General features: G+C 41.4%; 1 protein-coding gene across 1 annotated transcript; it reads right to left on the bottom strand.

Annotated features, from left to right (window-relative positions):
• Positions 1-16,586: 16,586 nt before the first annotated feature.
• On the bottom strand, positions 16,587-19,439 carry LOC147458979 (uncharacterized). The gene is given in 7 exon segments (XM_086509742.1): positions 16,587-16,825; positions 16,977-17,095; positions 18,288-18,351; positions 18,354-18,440; positions 18,678-18,909; positions 19,126-19,248; positions 19,371-19,439. Coding segments are annotated over 7 exon segments (933 nt in total).
• Positions 19,440-20,212: the final 773 nt, after the last annotated feature.

Below are 20,212 nucleotides of genomic sequence, written 5' to 3'. Positions count from 1 at the left end.
GCATAAACAAAACGCACGCATTGAGAGAGGAAAAGAGAGAGAGAACATGCATAAACAAAAAACACACACATTGAGAGAGGAAAAGAGAGAGAAAACATGCATACGATCCAAAAAAACGCACACACATTGAGAGAGAAAGAGAGAGAAACTAATTTAACGTCGTAGGAAACTAATTAAAATTAAAAGACCTAAAGATCTAGCCGACGAGGAGTTGAACTGAAGACCTATTATTCAAGAGGGAAATGGCATAATCAATCTATCATACTTGGCATGGGTGATAGAAAGGTTATACCATTTATCTCTTTTTATTGGCACACACATCCACACACGCGCACACACACAAGAAGAAGAGAGTTATAACGTCGTAGGAAACTATCTTAAAAGACGTTAAAGATTAGGTTCTATGTAGACTTATATTAAATTAGATTTAGGTTTATTTTTAACTAGATTTACGTTTATTTAAGCTAGATTTAGATTTACGTTATATTAGATTAGATTTAGGTCTCCATAGACTGCGATACCTGCATGAAGCGGGTGAAGAAAGCCCTCAATGGAATATAGGGTATTGCTGCCTTCACTCATGGTGGGCTCCGTCGATCCAAAAGTACTGGTGAAATGTCTTCAGAAGATAGGGAAGAAGGTGGATCTTTAGGGCGGCAAGAGTCACTACATCCCCGACACAATGACCATCTAGACAACCTCTAGTCATTAGACTTACGTTAAATTAGATTTAGCTTTATTTTTAGTTAGATTTACGTTTATTTAGATTTACGCTTATTTACGTTAGATGGATTCCATGCAAGAATTACTTACGGTTTAGGGTTTAGAGTTAGACGAACAATGAAAAGATCTACTGTGAAAAGATGTTAAGATGAAGTGAAGTGCTACAGCTAGAGAAGAGGCAAAGGGATTTTGTCCACTACATGCAGTATCATGTAGACGTGGGTGTGTAGATTTCTTGTACCGACATCAATGGAGGAGATCAGAGAAGATGCTCAATCAGAAGCCGCTGCGGTGGTGCCAGACGAGCATCAAGATGCTACTACTCTATATGGGGTGCATGCAGAGGAGCTACAAAATGAAACAGAGGATATGTGTTTAAACGGAGAGCTCTATATAGATATAGGAAGTTATGCTGAGTTATGCGAGGATAAGAGAGAGATCTCTTAAAGCCACAAATATTGTATTTGAACAATTTTGCTCCGTGTTGTAAAAGCTCTGGCTCTCTAAGTACCTTCCATGGTGTATAACGCTCTTTTCTACTCGCGCTCACATCTTTTGATTGAAAATTCTGAGTTTTTGACTTGCCTCTTCTATTACTCGATTCATTGCGTCATTGTATTTATATGCGTCATTACTTCATTGTATTTAATGGTCTTTGCGTCATTGTCTACTCTATTCATTCAATATTAAGTTTAAATATTCGTGTGTTTAATGCAGGTATGGATGATGAGGAGTTTCTTTCTTCTTTGTCACCGCAGCAGAGACAGTGGTACGTGGAGCGTCATCGCTCTGGTGCATCATCGCGCGTTCCTACACCATCCGCATCTCCCTCTCTTTCGGAGCATTCGGCGCGCTCCGAAGCTTCGGCGTCGACGAGACGAGCTTCACACTCGTCTAGACACCGGCGCTCTAGTGGTGGCGGTGGCGGTTGTTGTGGGGATTCCGCCACCGATGCCTCCACACCGCCTCGTGTTCGACGAGGCTCTTTACCCTCCCCTTCTTTGCCCGCCCCCACACCAGCCACAGCATCGCTGTCTACTCTAGGTTTTGCACGGCTGACTGTTCCTAGAAGCTACACACCTCTACCTACTCCTCCAGGAGCCACCCCACTCGACACTCCTCGCTTCGGGGCCCAGACGCCGGTGGAGACACCTGACGTCCGTACCTCCATCGACACGCCGCTAGAGACCCCTGCCGGGACACCCAGGTTCACGCGTCACCGGCCAGAGGGCTTGCCTTACTCCGTCGACATCAGCGGCGGCATCATCATGGATGATGACGGCAAGAAGGTGATCTCGTGCATGCGTGGTCTTTGCTCTCAGCTGTTTAGACACTATATACTAAACAAATGGAGTGAAGTACCAAGTGATTTAAAAAACAGAGTCATCAGCATACTTCATGATGAGTTTCCCGTTCCAACACGGGATCAGCACTTCAATGAAGACCTGATGAAGATTTGAATGCGCGAATACTGCAAACACAAGCGTTCCGAAGTGCAAAAAGCAATCAAGAATGGGTGGAATAGGCCAGATTGGCTGGCCAAAGAAGATTGGAAGAATGCGAAGAAAGCAGCGCGCGAGAATCCCGACAAGTGGAAGCAACAAAAGGATGCAGCCAGAGCGCGAGTAGAGGCAGGGAGCTCGCACCACTTGGGGAGCGGTGGATGGGCATCATTTGAGGCCGATTTTGTAAGTCTTTTCACATTGCTCTTTATGCATGTTCGATAGTTTAGGATTTATGAGTTTTTTAGTTCTAACATAATGAAATCTTTGTATGTTTTGACAGTGGTCGATGACAGGACGTGATCCCACACCGTACGAGCGCGAGTATGCAGGCAGGAAGGGCTTAAACGCCCTGATGGACATTCTCAGTTCTCACGGCGGCATGGTTAGTATTAGGGTTTACTCTTTTTTATTTTTTGTATTGTTTTATAAATGTCGTTATATGTTTATATTTACTGAAAACTGTCTTATTGTCTTTTTTTGCAGAATCCGACAGATACGCCGCTTGGACGCGATGAGACGTCTGACTAGACGACGTCAGTTTAGCCGTAGTTAGATAGCATTAGTTTAGGGTTTCTCATAGCTTATGTATCATGAGACAGATTTTATACGTCTTTTTGAACCATGTATATTATTACATTTGTCACCGCAGTTCCTTTTGCCAATCAATTCTTTATGCCTATGATGTTGTACAATTGTCATTATTACATTTGCCAATCAATTCATTTTGCCTATGATGTGTACAATTGTCAATTTTGCAAACAATGCGTCTTGTGGGTGACTATTTTGGGTCTATTATCTACCTTTGCACTTTTTTTAAAAAGTGGATCAAGTACAATATGGTTGATGGGTGGCAGGGCATTCAATCCCCTGCCACCAAAAAAATATTCTCTCGGGCGTCGCTATAAGCGTCGCTATTTATGGCTCTGTAGCGTCGCTATGAGCGTCGCTATAGTCTTCTGTGAGAGCGTCGCTATAGGCGTCGCTATATAGCGACGCTGATAGCGACGTATATAGCGACGCTCTCGTAGCGACGCTCGTAGCGACGCCGGGGGTTATAAAAACCCAATGTATTTCCGTCGCTAACAGCGTCACAAGAGCACACAACCTCTTGTAGTGCACTAGGACCGCCGGGGCATTTTTTCCCTCTTTAGGAGGTTTTTTCCCCCGTGCATTGTATATATGCCCATCACTCTAGGGCTATCTATCTTTCCATTGCACACTAAGTAACACACTCTCTATTGTGTGCCTTGAGCTTCCTTTGTCTTCTCCAAGCTATGTGTGTTTCTCTGCAGCCCTAATTCCAACAATTGGTATCAGAGCAAGTCACGTCCTCCCGAGCTTAGTCGCCAGCTGCTCCAGCACACGCCTGCTCACTTTCTCCGATTTCAGTGAGCTTTGGCAAGCGTTCGCAGGTTGACAAAAATCAAAATTTTGATTTGGGCTCATTTAGGCCTCCGTTTCCACTACAGGCAGTACTGCACAGGCTATTTTGTCATTTTGTGTAGAATTTTTGTCAGTGCTGTTTCTTGCATTACAGGTGCCTTATAGTCTTCTACGGTTTGTGCTATATAGCACAGGTTGTTCCCGCTCTGTTTCTCCTATTTTCGGGCAGTTTTCACATCAGGTGCAGCATTTACCATGGCTGACAACAACAACATAGATGTGTTCAAGATGTTTGTTGTTGAGGACAGGTTGGATGGGGACAACTACCCTATGTGGGCTTATATGATGCAACATGTTCTTGTGTCAAAGGGTGTCTGGAACATTGTGAAGGGCATTGATGTATGTCCTGGTTCTGATGATGTAGGCAATGTTGAGGATGTTGCAGGTCTTGCTGCAAGGATTGCAGCTGTTAGAGTTGTTTTGCCTACGGTAGAACAAGCTCGTTGGGATGTTAAGGATGTGCAGGCTCATGCATTGATTGCGTTGTCTGTGAAGCGCACCATTGTTCCTCACATCCGTTCAACAAAATCTGCAAAACAGGCTTGGGATATTTTAGCAGGTCTTTATGCAAGGTCTTTATGCAAGCCGCAATGAGTCTAAAATTGCTTTGCTGCGTAAAGAGCTGGAGTCGAAGATTATGCATAAGGAAGATGATATGGACACTTTTCTTGATAGTGTCAAGGATATCAATGAGAAGCTTATTTCTACAGGTGGTCATTTCAGACAGTTCCCTTGTGCAGACTGTTCTTGATGCCTTACCAGATTCCTACCAGAATTTTGCTAGTACTTGGAGACTGATGACCCAGGGAAATCCTAAAGTTGTCAAGTTTGATGCATTATGCACATTGCTGTTGCAAGAGTCACTTTCTAGAAAAAATAGGACTAGGCAGCGTGCAGTTGAACATGCTTTTATTTCTTCTCAAAGACAGGGTGGTAACAGTAATGCAGCCACTTCTTATGGTTCTGCTGCGAGTGGCAAAAATTATGTTCCTAATGCTTCTGCTGACAGTACTTCATATGGCAATTCTGGTGATAAGGGCAAAAGAAAGATGTGTTGCCATTATTGTAAAGCCAATGATCACTTGATCAAGTCGTGTCCTAAGTTGAAGGCCAAAGAGGCTAAGAAGAAAGAGGGTGATTCCACTGCAAATGCTGGTTCCACTACAAATGCAGCCATTGTTGAGTCTTCTGTGAAAGGAGACTGTGTTGTTGATGTTGATGCAGAATGGGCTTTTAGCGCAGAGTGCACTTACAATCCTGCTATCCATGATGCATGCTTGTCTGTTGCTGCAGATTCACATGTGTGGTATTTCGACAGTGGTGCTACAAAGCACATTACCTCACATCGTGAATTGTTTACCTCTCTTGAGTCTGTCCCTCATGGGAATTTAGTCACTTGTGCCAACAACGCCTCTTATCCAGTTCAGGGAATTGGAAAGATTGTTTCTCACTGCTGCTAATGGCAGTTCCTTCACACTTGTTGACGCACTTTATGTACCTGGGATCAAGAAGAATCTCTTGTCTGTATCCGCACTTGCTAGACTTGAACTTGTAGTCAAATTTGTGGATGACAGATGTACAGTTCATGATCTTAGTTTTGGTGATGAAATTGTTGCATCTGGGCTTTTGTGCCGTGGGTTGTATAAGCTCACTTTGTATGACAAGTGTGGACAAAATTTTGCAAATGCTGTTGTAGATTCAAGGGCTATTTCATATGCAAAACTTTGGCATGCACGTTTTGGTCATCTGAATTTTGCCAGTTTGCTGCGTTTGTAGAAATCTGATATGGTTGCTTCTTTGCCACCTCTTGAAGCACCTATCAAACATGTTTGTGAAGGCTGTATTTTGGGTAAGATGCAGCGTTCTAAGTTTCCAAAGGATGGTTCAGTTCAGGCCACATGCAGGTTGCAGCTTGTGCATAGTGATGTTTGTGGGCCCATGCAAACTCCGTCCTTGGGAAATTACTTGTACTTCGTGACTTTCATTGATGATTACTCTAGGCATGCATGGGTATTTCCGCTTAGAGCGAAGTCCGAAGTTTTTATGTGCTTCAAACAATTTCTAGCTATGGCTGAAAATGTCTCGAAATATATGTACTATGGGCACCCTCCGTTCTGATCGAGCGGGGGAGTATATGTCTCATGAATTTAATGCATTTCTGGCTAGTCGTGGGATAAAACACCAATGTACAGTGCCTTATACACCTCAGCAAAATGGTGTTGCTGAGAGGAAAAACAGGTCACTGACGGAAATGGCATGATGTATGGTCAAAAGTCAAGCTTTGCCGCATTCTTTTTGGCTTGAGGCCATTATGTGTGCCACTTATGTACTTAACAGGTGTCCTACGAAAGCTTTGTAGTCTATTACTCCATATGAATCATGGCATGATAGAAAGCCTTCTATTGAGCACATGCGTGTTTTTGGCTATTTGTCATATGCTTTGGTGCCACAAGTGCAGCGCAGAAAATTGGATGATAAGGCTGTCAAATTTAGTTTTGTTGGTTATAGTGCTGAAAGCAAAGGTTACAGGTTGTATCATCCACAAACAAAACGTATTCTGGTTTGACGGGATGTAGTGTTTGTGGAAGATTATGTTCAGCCCTTGCTGTCATGTACTAGAGACAGTAATGTAAGCTCACAGGACATTTATGACACTTTGTTGCCTCTTTTCAGTGGTGGAAATACGAATGTAAGTTCCAATGAGTCAAATGTACAACCTATGGGGGTTTCTGAAGATGTTCTAGATCAGCCTGTTACTGATGCATATGTACATGATGTACTTGATGAGGAAAGGGATGAAAATGAGCAGGCCAGAGGTATGCCAAAATGGTTGGTGCACACTTTGTGTGATAGTAAATTGGATGCACCTTTGTCTAGTCGTACTTGATCAGGCTCTTGCCATGCATCTTATGCATCGGATTGTTATGCTTTGCTTACATGATGTTGAGGAGCCTCTGACTTTTGATGAAGCACAAAATTCAGAAAATTGGATGGCTGCCATGTAATCAGAATATGATGCACTTATAGAAAATGACACATGGACTTTATGTGATTTTCCTCCAAGCAAAAAGGCCATTGGTACTAAGTGGGTTTACAAGTTGAAACGCAAGCCGGATGGTGAGATCGATCACCATAAAGCTCGACTTGTTGCAAAGGTTTATGCACAGCAAAAAGGCATAGATTATGAAGAGACTTTTTCTCCCACTTGTCGTATGACTACTGTGCGTTTTCTATGTGCATTGGCAGCTCATTTTGGTTGGGATGTACATCAATCAGACATTGTTACTGCTTTCTTGAATGGTGACATATTTGAAGAAGTTTATGTAACGCAGCCTCGCGGTTTTGTCATAAAAGGACAAGAGGACAAAGTGTGCAAATGGAACAAGGCTTTGTATGGGTTGAAGCAATCTCCTCGTGCTTGGTATGAGAAAGCTGACACTCATTTGTTCAAACAAGGCTTTCGTAACAGTCCAACAAAAAGCACATTGTATGTAAAGCGTGAGGGTGATGTACTTCTCATTGTGGTTCTTTATGTTGATGATTTGCTGATCACTGGACCAAATGAGAGACATATTGCTGAATTTAAGGCTGATTTGAATGCTACTTTCAAGATGAAAGATTTGGGGCTGTTGCATCATTATTTGGTTATACAGTTTAAGCAGTGTGATGGTGGTATTTCCTTGTGTCAGAAAATTTACATAGAGACATTGCTATGTAAGTTTGGACTTGAGGATTGCAAACCTATTGCCACTCCCATGGAAACAGGTTTGAAGTTGAGTCTACATGATGTTGGTGATCCTGCTGATGTCACTCTTTACCAAACTGCTGTTGGCTGCCTCATTTATATATGCAATAGGAGGCCAGATATTTAGTTTGCAGTCTCACAGGTCAACAGATTTATGCATAGCCCAGGGTCTAAGCATTGGCAGGCTGTCAAGAGGATTTTCCGCTACCTTAGTGGCACTTTACATCTTGGCTTGTTTTATCCCAAGGGGGGATCATTGCCGCCAGACTTACATGCTTTTTCGGACTCAGATTGGGCTGGTTGTTTTGACATGCGAGTGTCCACAAGTGGTTTTTGTTTCATGCTTGGCAGTTCATGTATATCATGGTTGAGCAAGAAGCAACCTACTGTGGCCACTTTGAGTTGTGAGGCTGAGTACAAGGCAGTCTTCACAGCTACGGTTGAGTGTGTATGGCTCAGACGCCTTATGGCTGATTTGGGTGTTGGACAAGACACTGCCAACACTATCTACACTGACAGTCAGAGCGCATTAGCAGTTGTGAGAAACCCAATTTTTCATGCTCGCACAAAGCACATTGAGGTGCGTTACCACTATGTCAGGGAGAGGCTCTCAGCAGGAGAGATCAGCTTGGCTTATGTGCCAACACAGGACAACCTTGCAGATCTTTTCACAAAGGCATTGTCTCGTGAGAAGCTTGAAGCTTTCCGCAAAGCTTTGGGCTTACTCCCCTTTGTGGACTGATCCTATCCTCAAGGCATCGCACTTCCCTTTACTCATGTGCCAGCTCTCGTTCACCGCATCACTCCACGGGGGATTTGTTACCATATACATGTGGTAGTGATGTGTGTGAACACACTAGGACCTCCGGGGCATTTATTCCCTCTTTAGGAGGTTTTTTCCCCCGTGCATTGTATATATGCCCATCACTTTAGGGCTATCTATCTTTCCATTGCACACTAAGTAACACACTCTCTATTGTGTGCCTTGAGCTTCCTTTGTCTTCTCCAAGATGTGTGTGTTTCTCTGTAACCCTAATTCGAACAAGTTTACCATTATTCATTCAATCATTGTTCAGAAAAAACCTTTTTTCCTTTTCTATGTTTGTCTCAATCATTATCTTACTTTTTTTGGAATTTGATATCAAATACAGTTAGCCCATGGTATATCCGATGTCTGTTCTAATAGTTACACCATGTATTTGTTTTCATATGAGATACCCCGTGTTCCAAAACATGCAGATAAAATAGTGTTCTAGATTATGTGAACAGAGTTTATATCAGACTGAAAACATGCGTCTATACACATTTATGTAGAGCAGTTATCCGTTCTCCGTTTCTTCTTCTATTGCATTGCATAGAGTTTTCTTCTCTAAAAAATGGTTTTCTTTTTTATATACAAAGTACAGTAGTTTACATGTCGAACAATATTTCTGTAAACCTTCCTTACGTACATCAAACTACCAAGATTTAAACATTTCATAATGTAACAGGATTTATAGTACTGTAAAGAATCGCAGGTTTCCCTTACCGTGCCGTATTCCAATGCTATCAACGCCTATCCTGATTATGCTTCTGGATGATGAGGATTCGGCAACTGAGATTCCGTGTGTGAGTCGCTTATGTAAGATTAGGACAGCTCTCCTTCAAATAGACATGCGTCCCTTTTTTTCAAGCTTGAAGCAGCATAAAGCCGCGCTCCCTACGATGTGTGTGTGTGTATGAAAGACAGCACCAAGCCACTGTGTGTGTGTGTGTGAAAGACAGCACCAAGCCATGTTGTGTAAAGGACAACACCAAGCCACACTGCCTACGATGTGTGTGTGTGTGTGTGTGAAAGAATTCTCAGTATGAGTGCACAGTCGGTTTTTTCTCTTGAAAGCCCTCTACGCTTCTTATATGCAGTCCGCTGCGCTTATCATTATGATACCCAGTGCCTTTGCCAACTGTATGCGCCCAGTTTGGGCTTGCCAAACTCGGTGGAGTTATATTTCGTCAACAAGAAATCTTCCTTATATGCACATACACTTTTAATATCGGATTTAGTAGATTATCATTACTAAGAGTAAGGTTCAAAGAACCTGTTATGCATTTTAAAGGATTGAAGAAATTATTTTTGACCTATTTGGTGCCACTCCACATCTTATGGGTTCCCCCCTTTTAAAAAAAAAACAATAGATAAAAAAAGTTAGATAGAGATAGAGAAAGAGAGATAGAGAGAAAGGGAGAGACAAAGGTTTTTTCAGCCTTGTGTATACCCGCATATTACGGGTTTTAAAAAGAGAGAGAAAGATATATATATATATATATATATATATATATATATATATACATACAGAGAGAGAGAGAGAGAGAGAGAGAGAGAGAGGGGGGGGGGGGGAGGAGGAGGAGGAGGAAGAAAGAGAGAGAAAGAGGGAGAAATAGTGAGGGAGAGAGAAAGAGAGGGGGAGAGATAGGAAAGAGGGAAAGAGGGAGAGATAGAGAGAGAGGGAGAGGGAGAGATAGGAAAGAGGGAAAGAGAGAGAGAGAAATAGAGAGGATGAGGGATAGAGAGAGACAGAGGGAGAGAGAGAGAGAGAGAGAGAGGGAACGAGGGAAAGAGAGAGAGATAGGGAATGAGGGAAAGAGAGAGAGAGGGAAAGAGGGACAGAGAGAAAGAAGTTAAGGAGATGAAAATTGGGCTCCAAAGAGATACCTGAGCGACCAACACCAAGATTACCTTCAAGGCAAGGACGCTTTGTTGAATGAAGTGCTTGCTTTACATGGAGGCATAGGCATGACTCTGGGTTGGAGCTTCCGCTTTCTAGTTCAACTCCAAGACCGAGAAGGGAAGAGCGAGAGGGATAGAGAGAGAGAGACTCAGTGAGAGAAATGGAATTACTTATTGCATTACATTAGAATTGTAATGTTACGATCAATTGATCACTTAGACGTTGAATCTAGGTGCAGCCAACACAAAACGATGGCTACATTTACAATCATAACATATATTTGTGTACATATATATTTGTTTATGCATGTATGTAGGCACTAAGTATGAGAGCATAGCACCCGAAGGTTAGACGCTTCCTCTTGGGTATAGTCCTTTTTTAATTCTGGCATTGCGGTCATTGATCCACTCATGCGTAGATTACCACAATGCACCTTTGGTTTTACCATGGTTGATATTGCGATGATATCTAAAGAGGTGTAGTTGACCTTTGGCACTACTAGCCTCTACTTATGTCTACTAGTATGTATATGTATCTACGTGTTTGTGTGCTAATATATATATATCCTCTGGGAGAGAATTTTAATGTTACAATCAATTGATCACTTAGACGTTGAATCTAGGTGTAGCCAACACAAAACTATGGCTACATCTACAAACCATAACATATGTATGTGTGTACATATATATTTGTTTATGCATGTATGTAGACACTAAGTATGGGAGCATAGCACCGAAGCTTAGACGCTTCCTCTTGGGTATAGTCCTTTTTTTAATCGTGGCGTTGCGGTCATTGATCCACACATGCATGGATTACTGCAATGTACCTTTGGTTTTACCACGGTTGAGACTGCGATGATATCTAAAGAGATGCGGTTGACCTTTGGCACTACTAGCCTCTACTTAGGTCTACTAGTATGTATATGTACCTACGTGTTTGTGTGCTAATATACTTGTGTACGTATTTTTAGATGAGTGAGTAGGATGGAAAGATTTATCTTATATTGCTCTTTGTAATGTAGATGTCACACGAGAGACCAACTAGTGAGGAGTAGCCAGCTGGCTGTCCTTTTGGTTGGTTCACATCTCGGGTGGGCTCCCACCGAGGTGGGACATCGCCTCCAGTGGACCTGAGTCTTAAGTCGGTGAGAACAAGCAAAGAAATAAAGAATGTTTCTACGTAGTTAACCCTAAACCATGAGTGTCATAGGTTTTTTTTTTGTTATTTGCAGGCATGGCCATCCTACACCTACCCTTCTCAGGTTCCTCCACCGGTCGTAGATCCTCACTTACAGCTGGCTATCTCTTTATGAGTGCAGTGCCTCCATTCGATGGAGGATTCGTTTGGCCGTTACACTCCGTATTAGATTGCCATGTACGGCATTTCTCCGTAGACTACACCATGGGGGAGTCAGGGAGGGACTCCTTACCTATAAAGCGTTGCACCGAGAGTACCTCCCTCTGCTCTCCCTTCCTATCGTCCTACTCCTATTCCATCGCAGGGTCCTACTCCCCTTGCATCATAGGGTCCTACTCCCATGGCATCACAGGGTCCTATGCCACTCCACTCCACTTCTACTTCGCCAGAACATCGTCGACGGACTTCCTCTGGCAGCACGCGTTGACGCTTGTCTCAGGGCAGCGAGCACCGTGAGAGACGAAGCGGGCAGTGGATCTTGTGGTTTTGCATGTTTTGGTAGTGGTGGGGGAACGGAGTCCCCACTTTCAGAGCGCGCCGCCCCTGATGCAGAGGACGAGGATACTGACGCACCCGTGCCAGACACGCATGGGTGCTACTACATGGTTAAATATGGCAGGGAGGTGGATTTTGGCATAGGGCATGGCAGGGCATTTTGACGCTATCTACAAATTCTTATACATTCAACATATAAGAATTTTTTAATAAATTTTAGAGACCAAATGCCTGATCATGCACGGTACATTGAGGACGCTCTGTTAGCTAGATTTTCAAACACCCCTGATCAACGTTTTTCACAACAATGGTTGGAGGGCTACATAAAGACATTTCTCAAAAACAAGCAGTCTAGTGTGCAGCGTGTAGCAGCCAACCAGGTCAAAGATCCAGAAAGGAGCTACCGCGGTGGAAACATGGCAGACGCGGAGCGGGAGTGGGCAATTTAAGAGAAGAGCGATCAAGTTGCGACGGGATCATCATATAGACAACAACGCGAGGCTCGCACAAGACAAACTCCCACGCACTATGGCTAAGGAGGCAAGGGAGCTTGAAAGGATAAATATGTAAGAGTAATTGAATTATAATGTCGATCGGTGATTATAATGATTGTAGTTAATGATTTGGTATTGTTATTGCTAACTTAGGAAAATATCCCTCTCTCTTGACCGACCAGAGAGATGGTCAAGTATTGGGAGCGACATACAGAATTTGATACTTGGCGATGGTTGTACAAAAACAACCACATCTCTCACGAGCAATCAGACGCGGTGGTTGGACCACTACAAGCGGTAAGTTTAAACAAGTAATTTTGTATCAATTGTTTTGAGCTGTTGATAATTGTTGAATTTGGTTTGGGTTTATGTTTCAGTTCTTTGGTATTTTTTATACTCTTCCAAAAGACAATTGATGTTTCATTGTTTTATGCATGTCAAAAATAAAGGTGCTCATTTGGGCCACCCAAAATGGGTGGCCCAAATGAGCACCTTTATTTTTGAATTAGCGTGTAGCGGAATAAGCGCGGTAATAAACACGACATCTGAAGTGATAATACCTACGGGTATATTGTCATGACTATTACCGCGCTTATTGCTGAGAAACCACTACCACATACATAACGGCGGTTATTGCCACCCCCGCTGATTTTTCTCTCCTTTTTCTTTTGTTTTTCTACGGCAATGTTAGCGGTTATAGACAACTCCTCTTATAGTGTAAGAGAGAGAAAATAAGATATGACATTTAGTAGGATTGTACACAAGATGGGAATCTGAGATGTGATGGTAATGAATACCTATAGAGATTTAAAGGCTGGATTGTAACATCATTATTTCATAACACAATAACATTTTATGTCTTTTGGAACCATTAATAAACATAAAAGTCAATGCCATATCACCCTCAAGAGAACAGACAAGCGGAGAGCCCAAATAATGTTTTATGTACAGTGCTCACCACAATTATAGATGAATCAAGAGAAAACTAGGACTAGAAGCTACATTTAGCTCTTTAGGCATATTGGGTAGCATACAAAACAAAACTCACAACAACACTCTCAATTTGGTATTTGGGAGAAATGTCATATTGCCCATAGAATTCTTAGTTCCCACACTAGGAGTAGCCAAAAATTTAGGATGGATTGGACATGAATGGTCAGAGATGGCTATTTGATTAACGAGGTTAGATGAATTAAACTTAGGCTATTGCAACCATATATACACAAAAACAACAAATTAAAGATTTTCATGATCAACACATAATAAACGAGGATTTTCAAAAGGGGGACTATGTATTGGCCTATACCTTGAATCATCACTCCAAGAAATTGAAAAAGCAGGGAAATGGCCCATTTGTGATCAACAACATATCACCTAGTGTAGCCTGATGTCTAACTGGATCAATGGTTGCAGCTTAAAGAGATCATTTACCACTCACTACTGACATGCTTCATCAAGGAAAGAAATGGAAGCAGATTTATCAAGCCATCCTAGACCATGCCCAGGAGGAAGCAAAGTTGCTGATTTTTACATCGTAAAGAATGGCACAACACAACTCCAATTCGACAATTAAAAACCCCATCTCCTCCTATCGAGGCAATTTAGAGAGGGCCAGATTGTCTTGATGGTATGGATATACGGATCAATATATAGCTAACACATGGATCAAAAGAAAGAGAACTTGTAGATATGGATGCACATGTCAATTCCATGAAGTATTCGACATAACTCAAGCTATCAGATGAGATATTTATACCAATAAAGATCGAGCTGAGAGTAGCCAACAAAGGCACAATGGTCAGCTTAGGACAGGCTAACATATCATTCAACATTGATGCAATCACTATCCACCTCAACTCCACATAATGGACGACAATGATCTCAATGAAGCACTTATCTTAGGAGTCTCATGGTGGATGCAAACGTACAAGGCCATTCAAGATTGGAAATATGACACCCTAAAGTTCAATCTTAAGGGCACCTCGTATGTCACTTCGTTGGCACCAACATATCATTTTTGGAATTTGGACCAAGTACAACTAGAATCACACTTTGCATTGCGGCTTATATAACCTTCACAAATCCAAGGAAAATAAATCAAAAAATTTTGGATAAAGAAATCAATAATGACAACAAGCTTGAAGCAGATGTGGCTACCCAAGCCACCAAATTCAAATGAGCCTTTCATCTCAATCCAGCCACATTCCATAGGAAACAAATCCCTCAATGTGGTTATACTTGGAGTAAGAAATCCACACAGGACACCAACACTTTATTTAATTAACCCAAGTATAAATAGATTTCAGAATCCAAATCATCCAAACCACCAACCTCCAATAAACCAACTTGGCAATGGAGACCCAGGCAACCAAAACGACAACAACCTTGGCAATCTCCAAAACCAAACTACACATGGGTACAAAAAGCTATGCCTAGCGAAATGATTACCAACCAAAAGTACTCACAAAACCAACCATCAAAGAATGAGCGTGCCATTTAGAAAATCTTTTTTTCGAACAACACAATTTAGATAGAACCTTGCCAATGAAAACCTTTGCACAATTGGTTCATTATCTGCCTAATGCACATCATATTGTTACCCAATTCATGTCTTCCTTACATGTAATACGGCCACATTCCACGGCCTTGCATAGACATGCTATTTGTGCCCAAGCACATTGCACAAACCTTCGTCTGGGATGACTCGGGATGGGAAGTGGGGAGTAATAGTAGCTTGAGAAGCTTGTTGCAAGATCTAAAGCTGCAAGATGATGAGTGTTTTGTCGCTAAAATGTTTTTTTTTTCTTTTAGTAATATTTAACTGTTATTAGGCATAGTAATGAGCCATAACAACAAATCTCAACAGACATGATGTCCAGAATTAGAGTATGTATATATGAGTGTATGGAATAATTTTGGCTAAACTTTTGGCCAAATAATACAAATTTTTAGTAATTTTATTATCTTTTTAAACTAAGGATAAAAAATTAATAAACAAAGCTAGAAAATGAGGACTGAAGTTTTGAAAACAAACATTTGAATCTACAAAGCAAGAGCTTTGAGCATGTCAAGTTTGAAAGAAGTTGGCACAAGTCAAGAAGTTTTTCAAAATCAGGGAACATTGATGACCGGGAATCCAAATGATGATCCGTTTGAGCCGTAGATGGTATGACATGAAACATGTGAGGAAACAAGGTAAGAATACACTCAACGCTCTGGGTAGGTAGGGAGCAAATAGGAAAAATTGGGAAGGATAGAGATCATTTGCATTCTATCACACACACACACACACACACACACACACACAACTTTGGTGAGGTAGAACTAGCTACTGTTTTTTCATCTATACGGACACTCATAGGCCTCTTACCCCACCAGATTTCATAGGTATGAACCTTAACTAAGCAAGATCAATTTTGAATGGTTCAAAAATCATTGAAATATCTGCACAGATCAAATGTAAGATAGGGATTTTACAAATTTTTAGGGGCCCATCGAGATATCAAATGATATCGAGATTCAAAAATATTTTACCAGTGAATTCCCCACAAAGGGCAAAATCTTGCCATGCAACCACAGTCCACAAAGAGGGTGGAACATGGATCGTGCCCATTGCCAAAATCAATTATTTTTTTGGCTGTGAGATCCGCACAACAACGCCTAACCATTGCTCTAGAGAGATTTCAAATGTTGCTTGTGATCCATGTACCCTACAATTCAAGATATATGTGTGCAAAATTGGGCCCACAACTAGATAGCACATTGGGGGTCGCACCCTGCAAATTTGAGAGGAAATGTACATAGGACAACCCCAAAACCTTGGTAAAACAAAAAACCGGTTTGCAAATTGAGATTTTAATTTAGAAAAGATATGATATTTAGTGGGGTGTACACAAGCTGGGAATTTGAGATGTGATGGTAATGAATACCCATGGAGATTTAAAGGATGGATTGTAACATCATTATTTCATAACACATCAACATTGTATGTTTTTTTGAGCCATTACTAAACATAAAAGTCAATAAAGTACATGTCTTAATTCGATTGTCAAGTACATTATTTGTTGTTGGCTTCTTAAAAAGTGGTAGACATGGTTAAAAGATGTATGAAGGAAGTGAAAAATAAGCTACTTCTTCCCATCAAGCATGAAATTCACATGAATGGCCTGGAACATCAATAATCATAAATTAGAAACACTATAAAAATCTCATCAATATTATCATTAAAAGGTTTAACAAATATATTGCATCAATGAGGCTTCAAGTAAAGCTTACATCAAGAGGTGAAGGGAACAAAACTCCATTGGCTTCTAGTATCAGACGAAGTTGTAGCTTCACGTAAGGTAAGAGGATGATTATAAGCTGCTTTTTGGTACTCTTTGTCCGGTGGAAGAAACCAATGTAGTTTGCTATCACTATTTGGAAGATTTATGGCAAGGTATCTCTGTCCATTACTCAATGATCGATCCTCGGACCAGACAAAGTTGTAATCAAGAGGATCAAACTCTGTTAACATGTACATATTCATTTATTGAAATGTGATAAACAATTGGTGGCTCACATATCAAATATTATTCATAATTAAAACTATAGGTTAGCATGAATAGGAAGTGCAGTGGGCTATGTGATCTCATATGATTATTCAAGAAATAAGAAAATGTAAACCATACCTTATCTCCTGGTTTTGTGGATCCTTTTAAAGCTTTTCCATTCATCTTACTAATGATAAAGAATGAAGAGTTGGAATCTTCGAGTGGACTCGCAGCAAGCACTTTATACCAAACCCAAGGCCATCATCAAGTAATATGTCTAATTATGTGTACAATGGTGGAGTGTGTAAATAAAAATATAAAATCATATCTAAAAATTTACTTTCATAATCCCGATGTTCGAAATGCTCTAGCTATACATCTTAACACGACAACATAATCAGGTTAATTTGACAAAGTTGTCACACGTCATCTTGAGATTAATGAGGCCCATCTAATCAAATTTTGAAGAAGAGGTGGAAAAAAATGTCTGACATGTATAGGTATGTTTCTAGTCTTAACGTTCTATTTAAAATGTCCCTATTTCTTTACGTGGGTGAATACTTGAACACATTAGTGTCAAAATATAAATGTGAGGTACACCCTCAATGCTTGCAACAAGTTCAAGATTCAACTAGAGACGCTTCTCAAGATTGCCCCCTAGTCAAAGAATGGTGGCATCAATTGATGCATGATTTTTACTACTACAGAGTTTAGAGTTACTCAAGTTGAGATCCTCCTCACCTTTGGGACCATAATGAATCTGTAGAAGAATTTGCTTGGACTATTTTCGTGACATATCAAATACAAATTAATTTGTATGGCTAGCCAAAAACCATATGTAGCTAGTTCCATCATTAGATTGCAGTTTTGGAAGTTGATGGAAGTTTTCGTTGATCACTCTTAAACAGAAGATCATTAAGACGCTAAATAACATACATGACAATTTGTAACATATAACATAGCTAGTTTTTTAATTCTTTAAGATAAAAAGTGTTTACTTCATAGGGTTGATAACATGGAAAGAGTTATGTACTAGGGTAAAGACCCCAATAGAAAACCGCCCCCGGAATGGAGGACACAGTTGCTGTCTGCATAAGGATAATCTCGCACCGGAGATGAGACAAGCAAGCGCTAGTGGTGGCTGGGTGGTTTAAAGCAACACTCTATGCATCTTGGCCGTCTGATGAGGAGTTCAAACCCCCGTGGCGCAACAGCTGCTTTCATGCCCATGAGTGGTTCACATTATGCTCCACTTTTTGATACACACAGTTTGCATTTCGCCGTCATTCTGCGTCTGTGTTTCTCTGTCGCGATTCAAATTTTGCTGCGTATAGGGTTTTTGCTCCACTTTCAAACGTGCCTCTCCAAGGCGAAAACGATGCAGCATCGTTTGTGAACGATGCATCCTCTCTTAGGTGGCCTTAAGTTGGGGGTTTTACCCTACCTCTTGCACTCCATTAGTGTTTGCTTGATTGACTCCAACTACTCCAAGCTAGTTATTGAAAGAGCACCAGAGGTGAATGTTACATCCGTATGAGGTGGCTTAGCAACAAGAATCTGGCTAACCCATTGTGATTGGAGAATATAGGCCTTTGGAACTGGAGGCATGACAATACATTAGTTGATTTGAGTCTTTCATAATTTATTATATGTGAACCCTCTGTATCAAGTGTGTTTAAGGTCCTTGTATATACAGTGGATCGTTCATGAAAAAACCCAATGTTCTACTATTCAACCTAGAAATAATCCCCTTGAATGATATCCTTGATACTGATATCCATTATTTCAAGCCCAAGTGAGGAAATGAGAGAGACAACGGGGAGAGATCGAGTTACCGAAAGCCTCGAGGGTCCACGTCCCTGTAGCAGAGGAGGAGGAGGCGTTGAGAATGGCAGCAACACCATCGCCTGGTTTTGGAGCGGACGTCCCAATGCCAAGCCTCAAGGGCATCTGAAGAGCCACCGAGAAGATGGTCACGTACTCCGACGAGGAGGAAACTGCGCGCAGTGTCCACGCGGTGGTCAGGGTGGTGTCTTTAGAGCGATCGTACTCAGTGAAGAGAGACACCTACACAATCAATAATACTTCTCATGCCTGATACTAAATCGAGATCATATAAACCTATGAGCTCTACTGATCCCAAGCTAGGCGCTCTTCTGTTGGTGAGGGCTCTACTGATCCCAAGCTAGGCTCGTAATGGGAGGTCCAGTTTCATTTCATGCATGATCATATATTCAGGATGATATCATTAGCTGTGAGTGATGTACGTAACAGTAACAGCACATGAGAAGGCGCGGCATCGGCGTCCGCTTTGAGAGCCACCTTAGAGCCCTTGTTGATGAGGGCAAACGCTGGATTGCCTGCCTTGTCCTCCGTAAATCTCCACCAGTCGTCCTTGTACCACACCTGCAACTCGTGCAGTCTCAGTCTCTCTCTCTCTCTCTCTCTCTCTCTCTCTATCTCTCTCTCTCTTACACACACACACAGACATGAACACACACATTTCACACACACTCCTTCATTTATACCTGAAATGGGTTATCAATGTATCCCTGGTATTGGACTGAGGATATCGTATAGAATACAGGTGCGGCCATGATTCTAGGCTAATCACTACAAGTTTTAGAACTTTTCACTAGTTGGGAAAAAGGGCCCCTTTTTCCACTCCTTTTTACACTTCATCGAAGAATTTTGGATGACGTATAAAAGTTTCACGATTAAAAAAATAGAATTCCCATTAAAAAAATGAACTTTTGTATAGTGAAAGTTGACTTTTCCACTCGCTTTTGGAACAGTCACGGCGCCGTGACTGTTCCAAGAGCGATAATTTTTCTTTTTCAATAGAAAATCAGATTTTCACGCTCAATTTTTTCTCGCTTGCGCGTATGAAAATGTCGTTTTCCCACACAGTGGGTGTGAATCTCAATTTTCTCACTCTTTTTCACAGGTGCGAAAAGCTCTAAAACTTGTTGTGAATGTGTGTGTGTGTGTGTGAGAGAGAGAGAGAGAGAGAGCTCTTATAAGTTATGCCTTCTAACAGCAGAAACTCGGATATGCTGTAAGGCTACTTATCGTGACTTGGGAAGCTAAATCGGCTTCGTCCTACGATGGTGCTTTTCCAAGCTTTGCACAATTCCATTTAGCAGTGCATGGAGAGAACAGCAAACATGTAATCAACAATCTACGTTGTAGGGCCAGGGAGCTCATCTCTCCAAATGCAATCACCTATGCTTGCATCTTGAAGGCACGTGGCAACTTCGAAGACGCTGAGATGGGCAAAAGAGCTCATGATGATATTGTTAGTTAGGGACTCTTGAATAAAACATTATGCTTGGCATTGCCAAATGTGGATAAACATTGATATGGATAA

The sequence above is a fragment of the Adiantum capillus-veneris genome, chromosome 4, assembly GCF_014529385.1.
Source record: "Adiantum capillus-veneris isolate H3 chromosome 4, ASM1452938v2, whole genome shotgun sequence".
Taxonomy (NCBI): Eukaryota; Viridiplantae; Streptophyta; class Polypodiopsida; order Polypodiales; family Pteridaceae; genus Adiantum; species Adiantum capillus-veneris.
Note: the sequence above shows the minus strand (reverse complement) of the source record. Positions and strands in the feature narration are given on the sequence as shown.